Genomic DNA, 19,169 nt, shown 5'->3' on the forward strand with positions numbered 1-19,169 from the left:
CTTTCCACACAGCGGCTTTAGATTGTATTTTTAAATCTGAAAAATAGGTGTCTCCCCAATAAGCGATGGACAGAATGTTCCTCAGGAAAGTGCTTGATTCCTTTCTGACTTGGATGGATCATTAAACAGACGGCAGTTTTCTCTGAGCCCGGAAAAGAGGGGAGGAATTGTATTAAGATTGAATTCTGGGGGAGCAGGTGTAGCTCGAGAGATGAACACCTGCTTCCCACGAACAAGGTCCCAAGTTCAGTGTCACACACCTGTCACCACTGCTGGATTCCAGAACGTTTCCCTCACCCCAGAACGAAGGCCCAGTCCATTATCCGTCATGCCCCCCTTGCCCAGCAGCCGCCACTCTGCGGGCTCTCTGCGTTTGCCCCTTCTGAGCACGCACGGGAATGGCGCCCCACAGGAGATGGCCCTTTGTGGCTGGCTGCTGGGGCGCGTAATGTCTTCACGGCCGGCCGTGGAGTAGCGTGTGTCCACGCGCAGTCCTTCAAGTGGCTGACTCGTATTCCGTAATGGAGGTGACCCACGCTGTGTTCATCCATTCCTCTGTAGCTGCTAGTTTGGGGCTATTATGAACCCCGTTTTTAAAGAACAAGCTGAAACCTGATGTTTAAAGATAGATTAGTTTTTAAATGTTGGCAGCGAATTTAGGAAACTAAGCACGTGTTAAGGTGTATCAGCATAGACGAGGGTTCCCCCTGGGGCCCGAGACCGCCCGTTGGCAGCCCAACCCAGCCTCCCCCTACCTTGGTGTGCACCTGGCAGTTTGTCCAGCGATTTTGAAGGGGGGAAAGACGGGGGCCCTCCAAACCCAGAGAGGCTATTAGTTTCCTCTGGGGTTGCACAGCAAGTGCTAGGCAGGCTCCTGCTCATGGCACCTCATCTTGGGCTTGTCATGCCCTCCTGGACCGTGGGCCTGGCCTGTCACAGAGACGTTGCCACTGATTGCAACACCGGGAGACAGCGATTGTTAAATGCCAGCTTCTCTGCGACCTTTTTTTCCCCCTGGGCACTTAGGTTTCTGTGGCACTGGGCTCATACTGGGTATACAGTTTTAAGTGTCCGTGTTTTCAGTTGGCACAAGCCTGAACCTTCACAGTCATCACTGCAGACCCGCGGGCCGTGGCTCTGCGGTCCCGTCCTACGGTGGTATTTCACTCTACAGCCTGGCGCTGGACATGGAGGGGGTTTTGAAGTTCTAGCACCTGCCCTGGGCATGAAATCTGCTTTTTACGTACTAACGACGTGAAAATCAGTGTTTCCCCGAGACCTGCAGGAAGAGTGTCCGCACACCAGCCCTGCGTTGCCCAAAGCACGTTGACAATTGCTTTGCAAGAACCGGGGGTCCTTCCCAGTCGAGTTTCTAGTAGAAAAAACCTTCTGGCGCATGTTCTCTGGGCCACTGTTTCGTCTTGATATATGTTTATGAATTTAAAAACATTAAGAGAGTCTCCCCCAGATGAAAGAAAGGCCTCTTTCCCATTGGCACTGTTGGCAGTGGGGCTCGTCATGACCAGATCTTCCCGAGGGGCCCTGGGCAGCTTGGCCAAGTGGCCTTGGGAGGAAATGTGAGGGGCGAGAGGAGGGAGCGGGGCGCCCAGCCACCTGGCCGGAGGAGGCTCACAGCCTGCGATTCAGAAGGCCCGGCAGGCGCCAGCCCCTCCCCAGCCAGCACAGAGGCCGCCTCTGCCCGCCGCAGCAGGTGGCGGTGCTGGCTTCCGGGGACCCTGCAGCAGCTCCGTCCTGCACCCCGCCCTGGGGCGGCCTCCCGCAAGCATGAATATTTATGTGTGCCACCCGGGGGAGAGGGCCAGCCGAGCGCTCCCTGAATGGACCCCACAGAGGGGGAGCCGGAAACCGCTGGGTGTTTCTGACTCGGTTCCATCCTCGTTTCCTCCCATTCATTCACGCCTTCAAGGGGCCTTTGTTTGCCGGGTCTGCCAGGGAGGCAGGGCACAGGGGAGCCTCTCGGCCCCACAGCCCACGCGTGGGGCGGGAGGAGCAGCCGCGGCAGGCCGGAGGGCCTGTCGCCGTCCCCAGCAGGCTTGAGCAAGGCGATGTGCATTGGCTGTGCTGCGTCCTGCTGGCCCGGCTCGGCCGGAGGAGCTGTTGGCACCCACCACTGGACCGGCCGCCTGTGGCTGTGGAGCTGTGTGCACGCGCCGAGCCTGGACCAGCGCAGCTGTCACCTCGGGTCCGTGTGCACAGGAGAGGCCGGTCATCACTCAGGACGAAAACCAGACTCAGGTGCCCAGTCCAGAGGCTCAGCCGTGGTCACCTGGCCAACTGGGTGTGGCTGCAGGCTGAGTGGAGCACGCCTTTTGCTCCCATTGCAAAACTCCTCCTTCTGCACACGGGTGGGCACTGGAGCCCCACTCAGAGGGCCAGAGCAGGCGGAAAACCCCCGGAGCCGTGGGCCGGGCTTGCCCTGCGTGGCCCTTTCCAGGGAGGGGCTGGGAAGGGTGCTGGTTGTAGGGCGTCCTTCGAGACAGCCGACAGAAGTCAGCCTCGTGCGGAGTAGGAGCTGCTGCTTTTTAAAATCGGTGGCCACGCTGCTGCTGCTGCTCCTGTTTCTGTTTCAGTAGATCAGAGAGGGGACGTCGGGAGAGGCTATCGAAGGGGGCAGCCTGGCAGCACGGGGTGCCCCGTGTGCAAGCCTTGCCCTGGGAGCCTGGGGCCAGGGGCTTTGTGTGCTGCTAAGCTGCACTGAGACAAGTCACAGCCTTCGGGATGGAGAGAGCTGGCTTGGCAATGCCAGAAGGCTCCGCTTTAACTCTTCAGGATACTAGCCCATCAGTTGGGGGGAAACCGCTGTGTTTAAACCTCATTCCTCAAGGGCGTGCTATTTTTGCACTCACACGTGAGGGTCTTGCCTGTGGGAGGCTCCAGCTTGCAGAGCAAGTCCGCCCTGGCCCATTTCAAGTTCACAGCCGGGTGTCTGTGTCGCTGCAGCAAGCCTGGGAAGTCAGGAGAGCCACGCTGCTCCTCCCCGCCTTGCCCGTGCCTCTCCCAGCTTGCTGTCAGCTAGCCCCTGCCCGGAGTGCACGGGGCATCCAGGACAGGGGCCCTGCCACCGGCATTCAGCTTGTCAAGGGCAGGAAGGGAGCGGTCATGATGTAGGACGGCAGGGAGCGGGGCTCACGTCCGGCCAAGGAGTCCCCTTACCTGTGCCCGTTCCTGAGCACTGCGGCCAGGCTGTCGAGGGGCATGCGTAGGGCTGGGGGTGGCGTGGGCCTGCCCAGGCGGCCCCTCTCTGAGCCAGGTTGCCACGGTGCTGCCCTCGTGTCTGGTGCTGGGGTGGGCATTTCCTGTGTCCAAAGGGCACTCACCCTGGGGAGGCTCACCAGCAGATGGGTAGTTTTGTTGATGCTCTGTGGTAAATGCTCTAAAGCCACGGGAAGGATCACAGAGGAGTCAGGGAAGCAAGAAGAGAAGGGAAGAGCTGGGGGGCCTGCGGGCACAGAGGTGGTGGGCAGCAGCAGAGGCCAGTGTGGCTGGGTGGGCCGGGAGACCAGGGTGGGCCCAGAGGCCTCATGGGATGGCTGAGGAGCTTGGCCTGTGGTTCGTTCCCTAAGGGAACGTTCTGCTGTAGAGAATCTCAACCCTTACTGGTTTATGTCAAGGTCAGATTTGAGCAAGATTCTCACCCCAATTCAATCTCCTTTCTACCTTCTTGTTCGCCAACCCTAGTTATACACGTTTCAAAAAAGATATGAAAGGAAGAGGATGTGGCTCAAGCAGTTGGGCTCCCATCTATCATACAGGAGGGCCAGCGTTTGATACCCAGGGCCTCCTGGTGAAGGCAGAGATGGCCTGCATGGTGAGCTGGCCCCTGCAGAGTGCTGCCCCCGCAGGAGTGCTGGCCCACAAGGGGTACTGGCCCACACGGAGAGCTGGCGCAGCGAGATGACGCAACCAAAAGAGACAGGAGAGATAATAGAAGACGCAGCAGACCAGGGAGCTGAGGTGGCACAAGAGAGTAATCGCCTCTCTCCCACTCCAGAAGTCCCAGGATCGGTTCTCGGAGCCGCCTAATGAGAATACAAGCAGACACAGAAGAACACACAGTGAATGGACACAGAGAGCAGATGATGGAGGGATGGGAGAGAAATAAAGAAATCTTTTTAAAAAAAGGTATGAAGAAGGTTATGATAAAAATGCCGTCAGGGGAAATGGATGTGGCTCAAGTGATAGGGCTTCAGCCTACCATATGGGAGGACCCGGGTTCGATCCCTGGGGCCTCCTGGTGAAAAAAGAAGAGAAAGTGTGCCTGCGCAGCAAGCCAGTGCCCGCATGGTGAGCCAGTTCCCGTGTGGCGAGCTGGGTGCCCGTGCAAGTGAGTCGCGCAGCAAGATGATGAAGGAACAAAAGACGAAGAGGAGAGTCAAGGTGAAGCGCAGCAGAAACCAGGAACTGAGGTGGCACAGGTGACAGGGAACCTCTCTCCCCATCAGAGGTCTCCAGGATCGAATCCCAGTGAATCCTAGAGAAGAAAAAATGAGAACACAGAAAGAGAAGTAGATACAGAAGATCACACAGCAAAAGCAGCAGGGCGGGGTAGGGGGAAAGTAAATAAACAAATCTTACACAAACAAAACGCCATTAGACTTCTGTTTTTGCAGAAGGGCAGACTGGATACCCTGAATCACCTTATGGCAAAAGGCAGCTGAAACCCTGGGTGGAACCTGGAGCCCCAGTGCATAACTGAGCCTGCATCAGAGGCTGCGCTGGGCCTTCTCCGTGGGGGAGCTGCCTCCAGAGGAGGGTGGCGGGGATAGGATAGAAGGGGGCAGACACCTCCCCAAGCACCTGTGAGCCCACAAAGTCGCCTTGAGCAGAAAGTTTAACTTGGACTCTGCTTTGTTAGTTGTGGCCCCAGTGACTGATAAAATGCAAATCCATTTTTGGATGTTTCCAAGTAAAGTTCTGAGGAAAACGAGCAGCTTAGGAAAAAAGAAGAAAAAGAACACGTCATGCACACACTCCCCAAACCCAAGACACGAGTGAGAACCAGGAGACACAACAGGCCATAGAAAAAGACCCCGCAGACCACAGAGATAGAGTTACCGGGCAATAACTATGATCAATGTGGCAAAGGTTATAAGTAAAGGATAAGCTGGAAAATACGAACTAGGACTGGGAGACTCTGAAGAGCAACCAGCAGGCTTGAAAAATAATCAGAACATCCTAGCAGTAAGAAGCATGGCGATTGACATAGAAAGCTCAATGGCTAGACTAAATACCAGATCAGAATAGCTGAGCTGAGAAGTAGTGGAGTGAAGAGAGATGCCAATATATATTCAGGTTTCAGCTCAGAGACAGAAATGGAAAATGTAGTGAGCCTAAGAGATGTGAAGGGCTATGTGACATTAGAAATGTCAAAAACATTTCTAATTGCAGGTCTACAAGGATGGATATTTGAAAAGATACTGATTGCGGGATTTCAAGAATTAAAGAAAGATGCCCATTCTAAGAACCAGCATGTCAAGTGAATCTCGTAAGCAAGACGAGTAAGAGAATCCACCTGGGGACGTCATTAGGAAACTGCCGAGGGCCTCTTAAGACAGCGCAGAGAAGAGGCCGTCCCTGCCCAAGGAGCAGCAGCGGGCTGACAGCCGACTTCTCCACAGTGCTGTCAGCTTAGCGTTCTCTTCCTAGCAAAATCTTTCTCCCAAGAATGATGGTGATACTTTTTAAGTATTGAAATAAAAACTGTCACCAGCATTCTCTATTCAGTGAAGGTATTCTTCAGTAATGTAAGTGAAATTATTTTATTTTCAACTAATGGAAAATGGAGAGGATTTGAGCTCAGCCTGCCTGCACTGCAAGAAATGCTAAAAGAAGTTCTTTAGGCTGACAGGAAAGAAGAAACGCAGAACTTCAGAAAGAAATGAAGGATATCAGAAATGGGAAATAGGTGGGAAAATATTAAAAATCAATAATATAAGAAAATTTGAGCAGACTTGTGAATTTGTTGTTCCCAGCAATTGGAGAAGCACACACTCTTTTCAAGCACATGCAGAGTCCTTAAATTAATCATGTATTTTGCAAAAATGTTAGCCCCAACAAATTTTTAAAAAGCGAGGTCATAGAAGCACATCAGAATACAAAATACTCCACTTAAAATTTTAAAAAATAAAGGAAAGCTTCATATACTTGAAGTTTTAAAAATGCTTCTAGGGAAATGGACTTTGGCCCAGTGGTTAGGGCGTCCGTCTACCATATGGGAGGTCCGCGGTTCAAACCCCGGGCCTCCTTGACCCGTGTGGAGCTGGCCATGCGCAGTGCTGATGTGCGCAAGGAGTGCCGCGCCACTCAAGGGTGTCCCCCACGTGGGGGAGCCCCACGCGCAAGGAGTGCGCCCGTGAGGAAAGCCGCCCAGCGTGAAAAGAAAGTGCAGCCTGCCCAGGAATGGCGCCGCCCACACTTCCCATGCCACTGACGACAACAGAAGTGGACAAAGAAACAAGACGCAGCAAATAGACACCAAGAACAGACAACCAGGGGAGGGGGGGAAATTAAATAAATAAATCTTTAAAAAAAAAAAAAAAAAGACACCATTCATGTTTAAAAAAAAATGCTTCTAAATTCTTGAGTCAAAGAAGAATTTATATTGTAAGTAAGAACTATTTAGAACTGAATAATATGCATACTTTCCTATCAAAACTTGTAGACGACAACTGAAGCAATAGTAAGGGGAAATTTATAACCTCCAATGTTTACACTTGTAAATAAGAAAGACTCAAAATGAATGAATCACCATAAGAAGTTAAGATAGCCTTATACCCGGATAGAGTAGGAGGAAGGAAATATTAAGGATAAGAACCGAAATAGCTGAAATAGAACACAACACATAACAGTACACAAAGAGTCAGAAGTTGGTCACTGAAATGAATAATAAAACAGATAAATCTCTTGCAAAATTACTTTGAAAAATAAAGAGGAAAGGCACTACAGATAAAGGTATAATGCAGATAAGAGGCTATTTGATCAATTCTGCTTATAAATTTGAAAACTCAGGGTAAATGGGTAAATTAATTAACTTAGCGACACTGACTGAAGAACAATAAAAAAACCTATAAAGAGAAATACTCCTGTAATTGTGAAAGAAATTGAGTCGGAACTTAAAATCCTTCATTCCCCCTCCAAAAAACCCAATCCACTCAGAGGGTTTTATCAGCAAGTTCTGTTCAAGAAACAGTGAATTCCACTTTCATATAAACTCTTTCAGAGATTAGGAAAATAAGGAATATTCCTATAAATTTTTGTGAGGCTGGCATAGCCTTAACACCAAAACCAGGTAAGGACAGTAAAGTACGAGAATGAAAATTTCAGGCCAGTCTCACTTATGAATGTAAATGTAAAAATCCCACCTGGGTTGGGAGGGATATTTGAAAGCCAGGAACATATAAAAGAGATACAGTTTATCATGACAAAGTTTGTGTGCAAGGACCAGGTCATTAGGAAATCGATTTAGTGGATTAAAAAGATTATGAGATCAGTACAGAGGCAGAAGAAGTTTGATAAAACTCATTAACCATAGGTTGCTAGGAGATAGGAAGGCTGACAAGGGGTACTGATGCTTAAGGCATATAAAACTTCCACTTAGCTTGACTGTGTAGTGTGCAAGTGGGTAGGGCTGATGGTAGCACATTATAGTGACTGTAACTAACATACATGGTTTTTAAATGGGATTATGGTTTAAGGGGGTAGTCTGGGAACATAAATGTCAATTGATAGAAAGCTAGAGAATAATCTAGGGACTGAAAAAAATAGAGAATCTGGAGGTGGATGAGGATTGTAGTTAATGCAAATACAAGGACGTTCTGTGACCTAGAACAAATGTATGTAACTATTACAAGTGGTAAGAATGTAAAGATACATAGGAAAACACAGTTAGTGTAAATTATAGATGATAGTTAACAGCAGTGTTGTAATACTCTTGAATCAGTGTCAAAGAAAGTACTGTGTTAATGGGGGTATGGAAACAATATACCAAATGTACTCTGTAGACCATAAAAAAAAAACCTCATTAATCATTCATGACAAAGTTCTTTGCACACTTGGAATAAAGGAGAACTACCATAACTTCTGAAAAGGAAAAGAAAAATTCTGTTGCTAACATTGCTCTTAGTAGTAAAATGTTGAAAATAATTTCTTTAAGATAAGAATGAGACAAATATATCTGCCATCAGAGTATCCACTTAATGCTGTAACCTGGTTGTCTAGCCAGTGCAATAAGACAAGAAAAAGGAAAAGGCCAAGGACTAGAAAAGACACTAAATAGTCATCATTTGCACGTGACATGATTATGTACATAGAAACAAAAAACCTCCTACAGATAAATTATTAGAAGTAATATTAGAATTAGCCAATAGAATCAATTACAGTTATTAGAATTAAGAGGTTAGGGGAAACGGACTTTGGCCCAGTGGTTAGGGCGTCCGTCTACCACATGGGAGGCCCGCGGTTCAAGCCCCGGGCCTCCTTGACCCGTGTGGAGCTGGCCCATGCGCAGTGCTGATGCGCGCAAGGAGTGCCGTGCCACACAGGGGTGTCCCCCACGTAGGGGAGCCCCACGCGCAAGGAGTGCACCCATAAGGAAAGCCGCCCAGCGTGAAGGAGGGAGCAGCCTGCCGAGAAATGGCGCCGCCCACACTTCCCGTGCCGCTGACGACAACAGAAGCGGACAAAGAAACAAGACGCAGCAAAAAGACACAGAAAACAGACAACCGGGGGAGGGGAGGGGAATTAAATAAATAAAAATAAATCTTAAAAAAAAAAAAAGAGGTTAGCAAGATTGTTGGATAAAAAAGTATGCAAAAATAGTTTCACTCTGTAACAATAAGAGAAAATGAAAATTTGAAAAGATAACATAAAAATACCAAGTTCTTAGGTGCTCATGGGACAACATTTTACCCAGTGCTAGCAGGAGTACAAATTGGCACTTTGGAAAGGTGCATGGCCTGTTACCCAGAAATTCTCATGTATACATATGTACAGGCAGATGTAAATGAGAATAAGCAGAAAAACAAAAGCAAAATCCAAAACAAACCAGTTTCTTCCTAGAAGAGTGATTGGGTTTCTGTCGTAGAATAGACTACTCCAAGGAAGTAGAATTGAGATTTCAGCATGGATGCATCTCCCAAGTAAAATATGGAATGAAGGAAGCCAGTCATGAAAGAATGTAGGAAGTATGTTTCTGGAAGTGGATGTGGCTCAAGTGATAGGGCTTCCACCTACCATATGGGAGGACCCAGGTTTGATCCCCGGGGCCTCCTGGTAAAGGCGTGACCACGTGGTGAGCCAGTGCCCACGCGCCATGCAGCAAGATGATGATGCAACAACAAAAAAGAGATGAAGGGGAGACGCCATAGAAACCAGGAACTGAAGGTGGCGCAAGTATCGGGGAACCTCTCCACATCGAAGGTCCCCAGGTTCGAATCCCGGTGAATCCTAGAGGAGAAAATGGGAAGACACAAACACACACACACACCACAAAGTGTGTTTCCATTTATACAAAATTCAGGAAAAAGCTCATGCTAACTAGTATCTTGTTTAAAGATAACCTCTGATTCTAAAACTGTTTAAGAAATAAAAAGGGCGGGGGAGGGATGACTAATGGCATTTGCAGGGACTGGGTGGGGACCTGGGGGAGCCCTTGTGGCCTCTCATGGGCAGCAGTGGCTCTTTGCTGGGAAGCAAGGCGACCACAGTGTGTTGACACGTACACAAACGCACGCAGATACGGGGGTCTACACAGAAGTGAAAGTGTCACCCACAGGATGCGCTCTCCCCGCATGAGACGCACTCAGGGATTTTCTCTTCTAGTCTTAAAAAAAACCAGCCCGTTGTGGCCCGCTGCCTCGACAGTGCTGCTGGCGGTTTGGCAAGGCTTTGTTGCTGAAGCTGGGTGGTAGGTACGGAGGTGTTTTTAATTCCTCGGTGCTGTGCTCGTTTGCTTTCTCGCAGTTCTGTCGGAAAGCAGAAACCACTCAAGGCGATGGGGAGAGGACGCGCAAGGGTATCGCGCCTTCCACGGCTCGTCTGTGCCTCTGGGAAGCAAGTCCGAGCGCAGCCGGGCAGGCCGCAGTTGTGGTCCGTGGGGGAGGCTGTGGGCTCTGGGGAAGGCGAGGCTGTGCCAGATACTCTGTGAAAGTGGGCTTTAGCCCAGGGACCCCTCTGCGAGACCCCGGCGCGGCGTGGAGCAGGGAGCATCTCTCTGTGGGCATCTCCTCGCTGGCCTCCTAGCGAGCAGCCGCTCAGGGTCGTGCCGGGCTGGAAACTGCCCCATGGGTGCCGGCGCTGGGTGCACGCTCTGCCCGGCCGGCTGGCGCGTGGCCCCTCCCCGTGTCTCCGCGCCCTTTGCGGGCTCCCGCGCCCGGTGCTGAGCACAGGCCCAGGCGTGGCCCGCAGCGTCCATCTCTCCACCCACCCAGCTGCCCAGCACTGCGCACCGCACTGAGCCCTGACCACCCTCCTGCAGGTGCCAAGCCCGCCACACCCGTCGATCCCTGGGGTGTGCCCACCGGAGCCAGCACACAGGCAGCCCTCCAGAGCTCAGACCCCTGGGCCGCTCCGCAGCCTGCCCCTGGTGCTGGGAAAGCAGTGTCTGACGCCTGGGGCTGCGCCCCGGCCACCAAGCCTTTGTCTGCCTCTGGTGAGACGCCCCCACCCCGCCATCCCTGGGGCTCCCTGGGGCCTGCAGCCCTCCGCCTCCTGGCTCTGTGAGGCCTGCTGGCGGCGAGCCCACGGGCCTTGGTGGCCCGGTGCCTCCCACCGCAGAGCTGCCCTCCAGTCCTCGCCCACGCTTCCAGCCCGCTCTGATGCCCACGCCCCAGCGTTAGCCTTGCCTTCCATTTGGAGGCCATGGTGGGAGCAGGGGCCGGGGAGCCCACACTGCCTATCGGGGGCCAGGGTCCCGGCAGGTCCTTCTCCCACTCTCCCTGGTGGCCTGGAGCCCCCTCCATGGGGGTGGGGGTGGCCCGCTACCTCCTGCCCCCAAATGTGGGCAGAGGCCCCCCATGGCAGCCGCCCTGGTGTGGGTTGGGGACTGCAGCCGAGTCACCGGCCTGTCGTGTCCCCCAGGGTCCCTTGATCTCTTCAGTAACCTGAACGGCTCCATCAAAGACGACTTTTCTGAATTCGACAACCTCCGAACTTCGGGAAAAGCAGGTATGTGCAGCTGGCTGGGGTTGCCTGTGCTCCCTGTGCGTCGGGCCTGCCCGGCTGGTGCAGAACGAGGAAGTCGCGAGACCCGCGGCTTCACGCCCTCCTCCCCGTCCCCGGAGACCCCTGGCGGGCAGCCCTGCCCGCGGCCGAGTTGTTTGGGCGAGCCCATGTTACGGTCCCCTCGCTGTCCCCAGCAACTGTGTCACTGGGCCCTGGTGGCCGCAGAAGCCCACTGCCCGCACTCCCCGTCCAGCACGCGTCCCCCCAGCCCGGGCCTGGCCACCATTTGTATTCACCTCCCGCCCTCTGGCCCGATTCCCCATTCCCAAGAGATGCCTCCTTTCGCAGACGAGGTGGGGCAGTGCCCGGAGCAGGGCTGGCCACCCCTCCCGGCTGCGCACCCGCCTTGCCACTCTTCTCGTCTGTCCTCTCGGTGTCTCCCCGGCCCTCCCCACTCCCCCCACCCCTCCCGCCCCCCTTGGCTGCCTCCCCCCCTCGCTCTCCCAGCTGCAGCTGCAGACCTGACCCGGCCGGCCTGAGGTACGGCCTGCCTGGCCCCCGAGCAGCCCCTCGCCCGGCCAGGCCGCTGGGAGGACGCGCTGCTTCTCGGGCCTGTCTTTTGCTGCGTTCACAAAACGGCTCGGTGTCCATGGGTCTCCGGCACAGCCCAAATCCAACCTAACTGCCTTCTTCCTCGGCCATTCCTACGTGAACGGCCTTGCCTGGACTTTTTAAAAATTTTTTAAGATTTATTTATTTTTTATTTCTCTCCCCTTCCCCCCGCCCCATTGTCTGCTCTCTGTGTCCATTCGCTGTGTGTTCTTCTGGGTCCCCTTGGATTTTTGTCAGCGGCACCTGGAATCTGTGTCATGTTTTGTTGCATCATCTTGCTGTGCCAGCTCTCCGTGTGTGCGGCGCCATTCCTGGGCAGGCTGCGCTTTTTTTGCGCTGGGCGGCTCTCCTTACGGGGCGCACTCCTTGCGCGTGGGGCTCCCCTACATGGGGGACACCCCTGCGTGGCACTTGCCTGGGCTTTTAAATGGTTTATTCTCAATTCCAGGAGCGTTCTTGTTGTAAGAACAATATCTAGAAAATATGGCAAAGTTGATGAAAGGAAATGCAAATCCCGCCTAACTCCCACCCACGCTTGGTCACTGTATCTGCTTCCAGCATGTCCCCGAGCTCCCGCGTGCTGTCTTTCCACCGTGGGCTCACGTGTCAGCCCTGCCCCTCCCCCTTCTTCCGTGGACTAACAGATGGAAGGCATTTTTTCATGTTAGCTTACGGGAAGACATTTCCTAGTTATATCATCTCTGTGTGGTTTGAGAATCATTCGTTGGGTCATCAGTTTGGGGGAGGACATTTTAGGTTGATTTGCAGTTCTGCTAGCGTAGGTAACGCCACGGTGGGCATCTTGTGCTTAAGTCCCGGTTCACGTTACGCGTCCTTTCCGCAGGCCTGACTCCCAGGCGGGGTCACTGAGCGGAGGGGACGGCCGTTCTCGGGGACCTTGCTGCCCATGGCCTCGTTGCATCCCGACAAAGGAGTCACATGCCCACCTGCCTATTTCAGCGTTTACCGTCTGTTGGCTGCGTTTTAAAAAAGCATTTAATTGCTTCCTTCCTACTATCAAGTAATTGATGTGCATTGTGGAAATTTTAGAAAATGTGAACATAAAAAAAAAAAAGCCAACTGCCCACGTCTTGCCACCAACCCAGACTCTTCATATTTTTGGAGGGTTGTGCTGTATACGTACTTACTGTTTTCCTGTCCACTTAGTACTTGACCCGGCTCTCTTTCCTCATCCTGGGACGCTCCTCTGTGCCCCTCCAGTGGCCGCCGGGTGGCTGGGGTCTGCAGCTGCCCTGCGGCTGCTGGGCTGTCAGAAGCCCCCTGCGGTGAACAGCCCCATCCCCTGAGAACACCCGCCTGTCTCGGGCGGGCTCCTGCGGGCGGGCTCCGGGAGCTCCCGCTTCCGCGCTGGGTGCCTGGGGCTGCCGGGGTGGGACGCCGCGCCCCCGAGCCCTGGCCTTCGGCTCACCCTGCCGCGCGTGTCCCTGTCTTGCAGAGTCCGTGGCTGCCCTGCCCTCCCCGAACAACGGAGCCGCCAGCCCTGACCCCTTCGAGTCTCGGCCCCTGAGCGCCGCCCCGAGCAAGCCGAGCAGCGCCCGCAAGACGCCCGAGTCCTTCCTGGGCCCCAACGCGGCGCTGGTGAACCTGGACTCGCTGGTGGCCAGGCCGGCCCCGCCCGCCCCGTCCCCCAACCCCTTCCTGGCACCAGGTACGGCCTCCGGGGCCTGCGCGGGCCTCTGGGCTCTGGGCCTCGGCCAGGCCAGCAGCTCCTCCCCTGGGCTCCGCGACGAGCTCAGGGTGCCGGCCTCACGGCTGCCACCACACCACGGCCAGGGCCCGGCCCTGCCTGCCTCCCGGACCGGGGCTTCCGGAAGCCTCTCTCCAGGCCCAGGGGGGCGGGCGTGGTGGTCGAGCACAGGCCTTCTCAGTCGAGGTGCCAGCGCGGGCGCCAGGCCAGGGAGGCCCTGAGTGCCAGCCGTGGGCAGGGGTGGAGGGGAGGGCTGGAGGCGAGGAAGCTCCCGACGGGCCGGCGGTTCCCCCCGTGCTGGCGGAAGGTGTAAGTTAGCGCTCAGCATGAGCCTCCTCCAGGGCCGCGGGACCCTCACTTGACCCCTAGGGTTTGAACCTCAGCTCCCTGCTCCCTGCTCCCTGCTCTGCTCGCTGCTGGGGCTCTAGCAACCTGCCCTGCACCCTCCAGGGACCTGCGTGCTGGCTGTCGGACAAGCCCCCCGCCCCTTGATTTAGCTTCCAAGGCTGTACCAAGCTCCTCGGTGGTCCCGAAACGTGCTGGGCCCTTCTTCAACTCCGCTTTCTATTCCGTATGCCCAGAATGTCCTCCTTCCTCCTCTACCAGTAGAAAACTCCTACTCAGCCGTCAGTGCCCAGCGCAGACGGGCCTCTTCCTCAGATAGCACAGCAAAGCCTTGGGCTCCCCGGGAGCAGGAGGTCCAGCCTCAGCTCTGGCCCCAAGACCCCCACCTCCGAGAGGAGAGTGGCTCCTGGCTGGGGAGCGGAAGCAGGGTGCCCGGACTCTGGACCCCACACAACCCCGAGTCCTGAGGTGCTTGAGGATGAGGGGGTCCTCACTCAGTGGGGCTCTTTGCCAGGGCAGAGCTGGACTAGAACCCAGGGCCCAGCGGGAGCCTGGAGGGGGTCGTCCCAGCTGCTGAGGCTGCACGCCCCACCCCCTGGGGCTGCGGTCCAGGTGTGGGGGGGTCAAGGCGGAGGAGGCTCAGGCAGCCCAGGGGCCGCCGGGGCCGCTCGCCAGGTCACCGGGGCTCCAGGTGGTTGGCGCACGCCCGTGGCAGCCAGAGGCGCCGTCGCGGCTCTGTCCCTTCTCGAGCAGGCCCCTGCACGCTGTGTCTCAGCTTCCTTAGCTGCAGACTGGGTGGCACGCAGAGCTGCCTCGGGGTGCCCGGTGCGCCCTCGGCAGGGCCCGGCTTGGGCAAAGCCTGCCGCCCCCAGGACATCAAGGAACAGCAGTATCATCACCCTGGGGCAACTTCTGGGGTGCCACTGTTATCAGGGGCCACTAGAAGAGGGAAGAGGCTTTCTGACACGATATATGTTCTGGAAAAAAGAATTCAGAGGAGGAGGAATCAGCTCCTTCGCTGCAGGAATCCTCAGTGCCTTCACTATGCCAGCAGGCGGGTCCCAGGATACAGCATGGGAGCTGCCCCTTGCCAGCCACGGGCCGGGGTCCACCGCTCCCCCCACCCTGCTTCTCCCAGCACCTGCAGTTGCAGGCCTGTGTCCGTAGAATCAGGGAGTGTCATGGCCTTGTGGCCACCTGTGCTGGAGGGGCCCCAGGGTGCCCGCCCTGAGAACCCGGACGAGCGCCCGGCTTCTCCCACCACGGCCTCCTGGCCCGCGCTCGCTCGCCTTCAGTAGCACGGGCCGTGGGAGGCTCTGCGCGCACACGGGGGTGAGCACGGCCCCAGGGCCCCGAGGCGGGTGCTGCCGCTCCCCGAGGCCCCGGGCCCGCAGCCCTGCCTTGGAGGCGCCGCTGACCACTGCTCCCGCTCTCTCCCCAGGCTCGGCCGCTGCCTCGGCGCCCGTCAACCCCTTCCAGGTGAACCAGCCCCAGCCGCTGACGCTCAACCAGCTGCGCGGGAGCCCGGTCCTGGGCCTGAGCGCGTCCTTCGGGCCCAGCCCGGGCGTGGAGCCCATGGCCGCGGCCTCCGTGACGTCCGTGGCCTCCGTGGCGCCGCACCCGGCACTGGGGGGCAGCAGCTCCGCCCTGACGCCACTGGGCCCCGCGGCAATGAACATGGTGGGCGGCGCGGGCATCCCCCCGCCGGCCGCCCAGGCCACCGGCACAACCAACCCTTTCCTCCTCTAGGGGCGCGGGCCCAGGCCGGGAGCCCCTGGCCGGGGCGGGGACGGGGCCTCTGGGTTGGGGAACAGCGCCCAGAGGGCTGCCGGGCGCCCGGCTCCAGCCTCCCGGGGAAGGGCTGCCTCCCAGCCCTGCGCCCACGCCGCCCACCCGCCACCCTCGGCCCGCGGGGACGGGGGAGCCTCCTCCCCCCCCCCCCACCTCCAGCCCGGCGCCCCGAGGCCCGCTGGCACCCCGAGGCCTGGAGCGGGCTGAGGTCCGGACGTCGGGCAGCCCGTCTCTGCCCGTGCCCCGGCCGTCGGCGGAAGGACGCCTGGGCGGCTCCACTGGACACTGGCGGTCCCGGGGAGTGGTTGTGCACATTTGATTTTCCTTGGGCTCGTGTGTGAGTGCAAAGTAAACACAAGGAAACCCCGCCGCCGAGGGACAACTCCTGAATTAAAGCCACTAAGGCGAGCTTTAAGGCTAACCCGAGCGTAACCCCCACGTGGCTACATGCTGGTATGCGTTTGCACATATTTTGTTTAGTACAGTTTCATATTTGAGTTTGCAGAATTACCTAATAGTCTTTTTTTGGCTAATATTTTTATAATGTGGTTCTTATTTAACTGTCTAGTTTTGATAGAATTTACCAGGTCTGGCTGAATTAAGATATTGGCACGTGTCATTTTAGTGGTTTAAATTCTCTTATTTATGGTTTTAACTCTGTAAGAAAATTTAAAAAGGGAGAGATGTTTGGATGACAAAAAAATATATGCCTTATGAGAAAACTAAAGCAAATTCTTGCAACTTTATAGGAAAAAAATATGGAAATTTAATTACACATAAAAGATGTTTATTAAAAAAAAAAAAAGTACAACAGCAACAAAAATTTCCAGCCTCCAGTTGCCTTTTCCTTTTTTAATTCTCTTTTTTGGTGAATTACCAGATCGATTGACCTTTACTCTTTTGGGCTAGATCCTGAGAGAGAGTCTGTTTTTTTTTTTTTTGTTTTTTTTTACGAATACAGCTACACCTTGAAAGCTAGATTAAAAAGACTCTAATGTATAAATATGACTCCCCCGTCTTTATCAACTTACTCCTTTCCTATTAAAGGCATGCTCAATTGAACAAGGACTTCTGCTGACGGTGGAAATCTGAGCCCCCCCAACGCCCCAGGCACGTGTTACAGACTTGAGGAGCATCATCACATTTTTGAGAGGCAGGTGAAGTCAGTCTCAGGCTAGGAAAGGTTTTTACCGACCTCCATTAGCCCCGCCCCCCAACCACACTCAGGAAAGTGGCGTGTCACAAATCCAGCTCTGAACGCGCTTGCCAGCCAAGGGGAGCTGCCCCCGAATCACGCGCCCGGCAGGTCTGCCCTGCCTGGGTTTGACTTGCTTTCCGCAGTGACTTCTCCGCGCCGCCTCCACCCCCAGCCCAGGGGGCCCAGCTCCTCGCCGCCCTTCCAGGGAGGGCGAGACCCCCAACCCCTTCGCCTTGCCCCGGTGCCTGGAGCACCAACCCCAAGCGCCGGGGACATGAGAGTCCACAGCGGTTTGTGGCCCAGCCAGGAGGACACGCTGGCTCCGGCTTCAACATCACTCAGCTGCCTGTTTTCTTCCGTTTAAGAGCACTCGCCCCTCAGCCCCTGAGGTGTCCCCTCTGGCCCCAGGAGCACCGTGCAGCTGAGAGCAGTTCTGGGCCGCTGCTGGGTGCACCTGGCCTGGCCCAGGAGGTAGGACACCCTGTGTTGTGTCCCTTTAAGAGAAGTGCACACCTGGTCCTGGGGAGGCTGGGCAGCAGGGGGGGCTGGGCAGCAGGGGGGGCTGGGCAGGCAGGATGCACCCCAGGAAGGCACATCTTGAAGCAGTGCAGGCCAAACCACCCTGCAGGTTGCTAGCGGTTCTGTTGTAAGAGACAAGAGCCCTTTTGGACCTGACTTTGAGGCCCGACCCTCAACCCTTTGATCCATTACAGTCCCTGGACCACTGGGGCCGGAGAGGACAGCTGGCCGCTGCCCTGCCTCCCGGCACCGGCTCCATCTTTCCAGCTGGAGAGACTCACCTGGGGGAGTGGCGCCCCTGGGGGAGCGGTGAGGGGCTGGTGGCTGAGGGCGCCGCTTCCAGGACAGTGACAGTGACAGCAGGGGGAGAAGGATGCAGTAGTGAGGCTAAGTTAGGTTGTGCTGCAGAAACAAACGCATACATGTCTGTGGCTCAAGCCCTAAAAGTGTGTTTCTCATAAAGTCGGGAGACTGGCAGGCAGCTCTTCAAGCAGTGGCTCGGGGGTCCTAGCTTTCCTCATCCTGTGACACGCCGCCCTCGGCACACGGCCTGGAAGGCTAGGGGAGGGCACGAGCAGAAGCGTGCCAGCAGGTGGTCTAGGGTGGGCTGCCCTGTCCTGCCTGCACTGCAGCTGCAAGGGGGTGGGCAGTGCAGACTTCCTGTGTGGGGGGTCCCTCCGGTCACGCTTTCTCCCGCCCAGAGCGTATGGCCCGTTCCCAGGTGAAAGGCCCAGCCCGTCCCTGTGCGATGCGCTGCTGTCCCCGCCACGGCAGGCGCAGCCTGTAACTAAAGGGACCTGCCGCCTGCTCCCCGACTAGCCCGAGAGCTGGGCTGAGTAACCACAGCACAGACGCCGCACAGAGAAGCAAAGCGCGGGGAGCACGGCGGCCCTGGCCAGGCGGCCTCGGGCACAGCCTTGTCCCTGCCCTGGAGTCGCGTGTGGGGGCCTCGGTAAGGCTCTGGTGCCTCTCTCTGGGCAGGGGGCCTCCCTTACCTTGTCCCCCATGCCCCAGGCGTGGGAAAGCTTCCTGGCGGTGTGGCCAGTGGTCTCAGTGGGCGCCTGTTCGGGCACTGTGAATGGTCTTATAGAGGGGAGCGCGCGGGGTGTGGGTGGGATGGGGGGCTGTGGGCACCACATCCTAGGAACCAGAGAGACCGGGGTTCCAGGCGCAGGCGCAGAGCTCCGGGTGGCACTGGGGAGGCAGCGTCCACGGGGACGAATGGGCCGGCTGGGAGGTGTGGCCAGGGGGTTCTTGGATTGTTTCCCTTCCCTCGTGGGCACCTCTCGAGAAGGAGTGACATGGGACAAGGGCTGTGACTGAGGAAGACCTGGGTGTGGGCTGGCCCTTCTCCTTTAGCCAAGCCCCGGTGCGCAGTGCGGGGCGGAGGGGCCAGGTGGCCAAGGCTGTGGCGGGGGGAGACAGGAAGGAAGGAGCAGGCGTGAGATGGGATGTGACACCTGCCGGCTGTGGCACCTGCGTGCAGAGCGATGCCCGCAGCCTGGGCTGGGGAGGGGTCCACGAGGTGCTGGCGGCCCTGGATGGGATGACGGGCTGGGAGCGGGGACCGGGCACTAACTGGATGTGGGGAGACGGGTGTCTGAGTGGGCGGTGCTTGGATCCCAAATTTGGTGGCAGGGGGTCTTTTTAAACTAGAAATCGCCTGACTTTGGGCAGGGGCGGCTGTTGGGGTGAAGGTCCAGAAGAGACGGAAGGAAACACAGGTGAGGGCCTCGGCCTCCAGGGAGCTGGGCTGGGGCAGGGGGCCAAGGAGCCCCTACAGAAACGCTCGCCAGGGCCAAGGACCCAGCCCAC

At 56.3% G+C, this 19,169-nt stretch overlaps 1 protein-coding gene across 3 annotated transcripts in view; it reads left to right on the forward strand.

The window, feature by feature from the left end:
* The window catches only part of EPN2 (epsin 2), a 76,145-nt gene extending 59,505 nt beyond the window's left edge, over positions 1-16,640 (forward strand). For all 3 annotated transcript variants that reach the window (XM_058283369.1, XM_058283368.1, XM_058283370.1), the window contains 4 exons: positions 10,496-10,669; positions 11,098-11,184; positions 13,250-13,462; positions 15,288-16,640. In XM_058283369.1, coding sequence (XP_058139352.1) covers positions 10,496-10,669; positions 11,098-11,184; positions 13,250-13,462; positions 15,288-15,595 — 782 coding nt within the window. In that variant the 3' untranslated portion in view covers positions 15,596-16,640. The remainder of the gene's footprint in view (positions 1-10,495; positions 10,670-11,097; positions 11,185-13,249; positions 13,463-15,287) is intronic.
* The last annotated feature ends 2,529 nt before the right edge of the window (positions 16,641-19,169 follow it).

This window comes from Dasypus novemcinctus, chromosome 21 (genome assembly GCF_030445035.2).
Source record: "Dasypus novemcinctus isolate mDasNov1 chromosome 21, mDasNov1.1.hap2, whole genome shotgun sequence".
Taxonomy (NCBI): domain Eukaryota; kingdom Metazoa; phylum Chordata; class Mammalia; order Cingulata; family Dasypodidae; genus Dasypus; species Dasypus novemcinctus.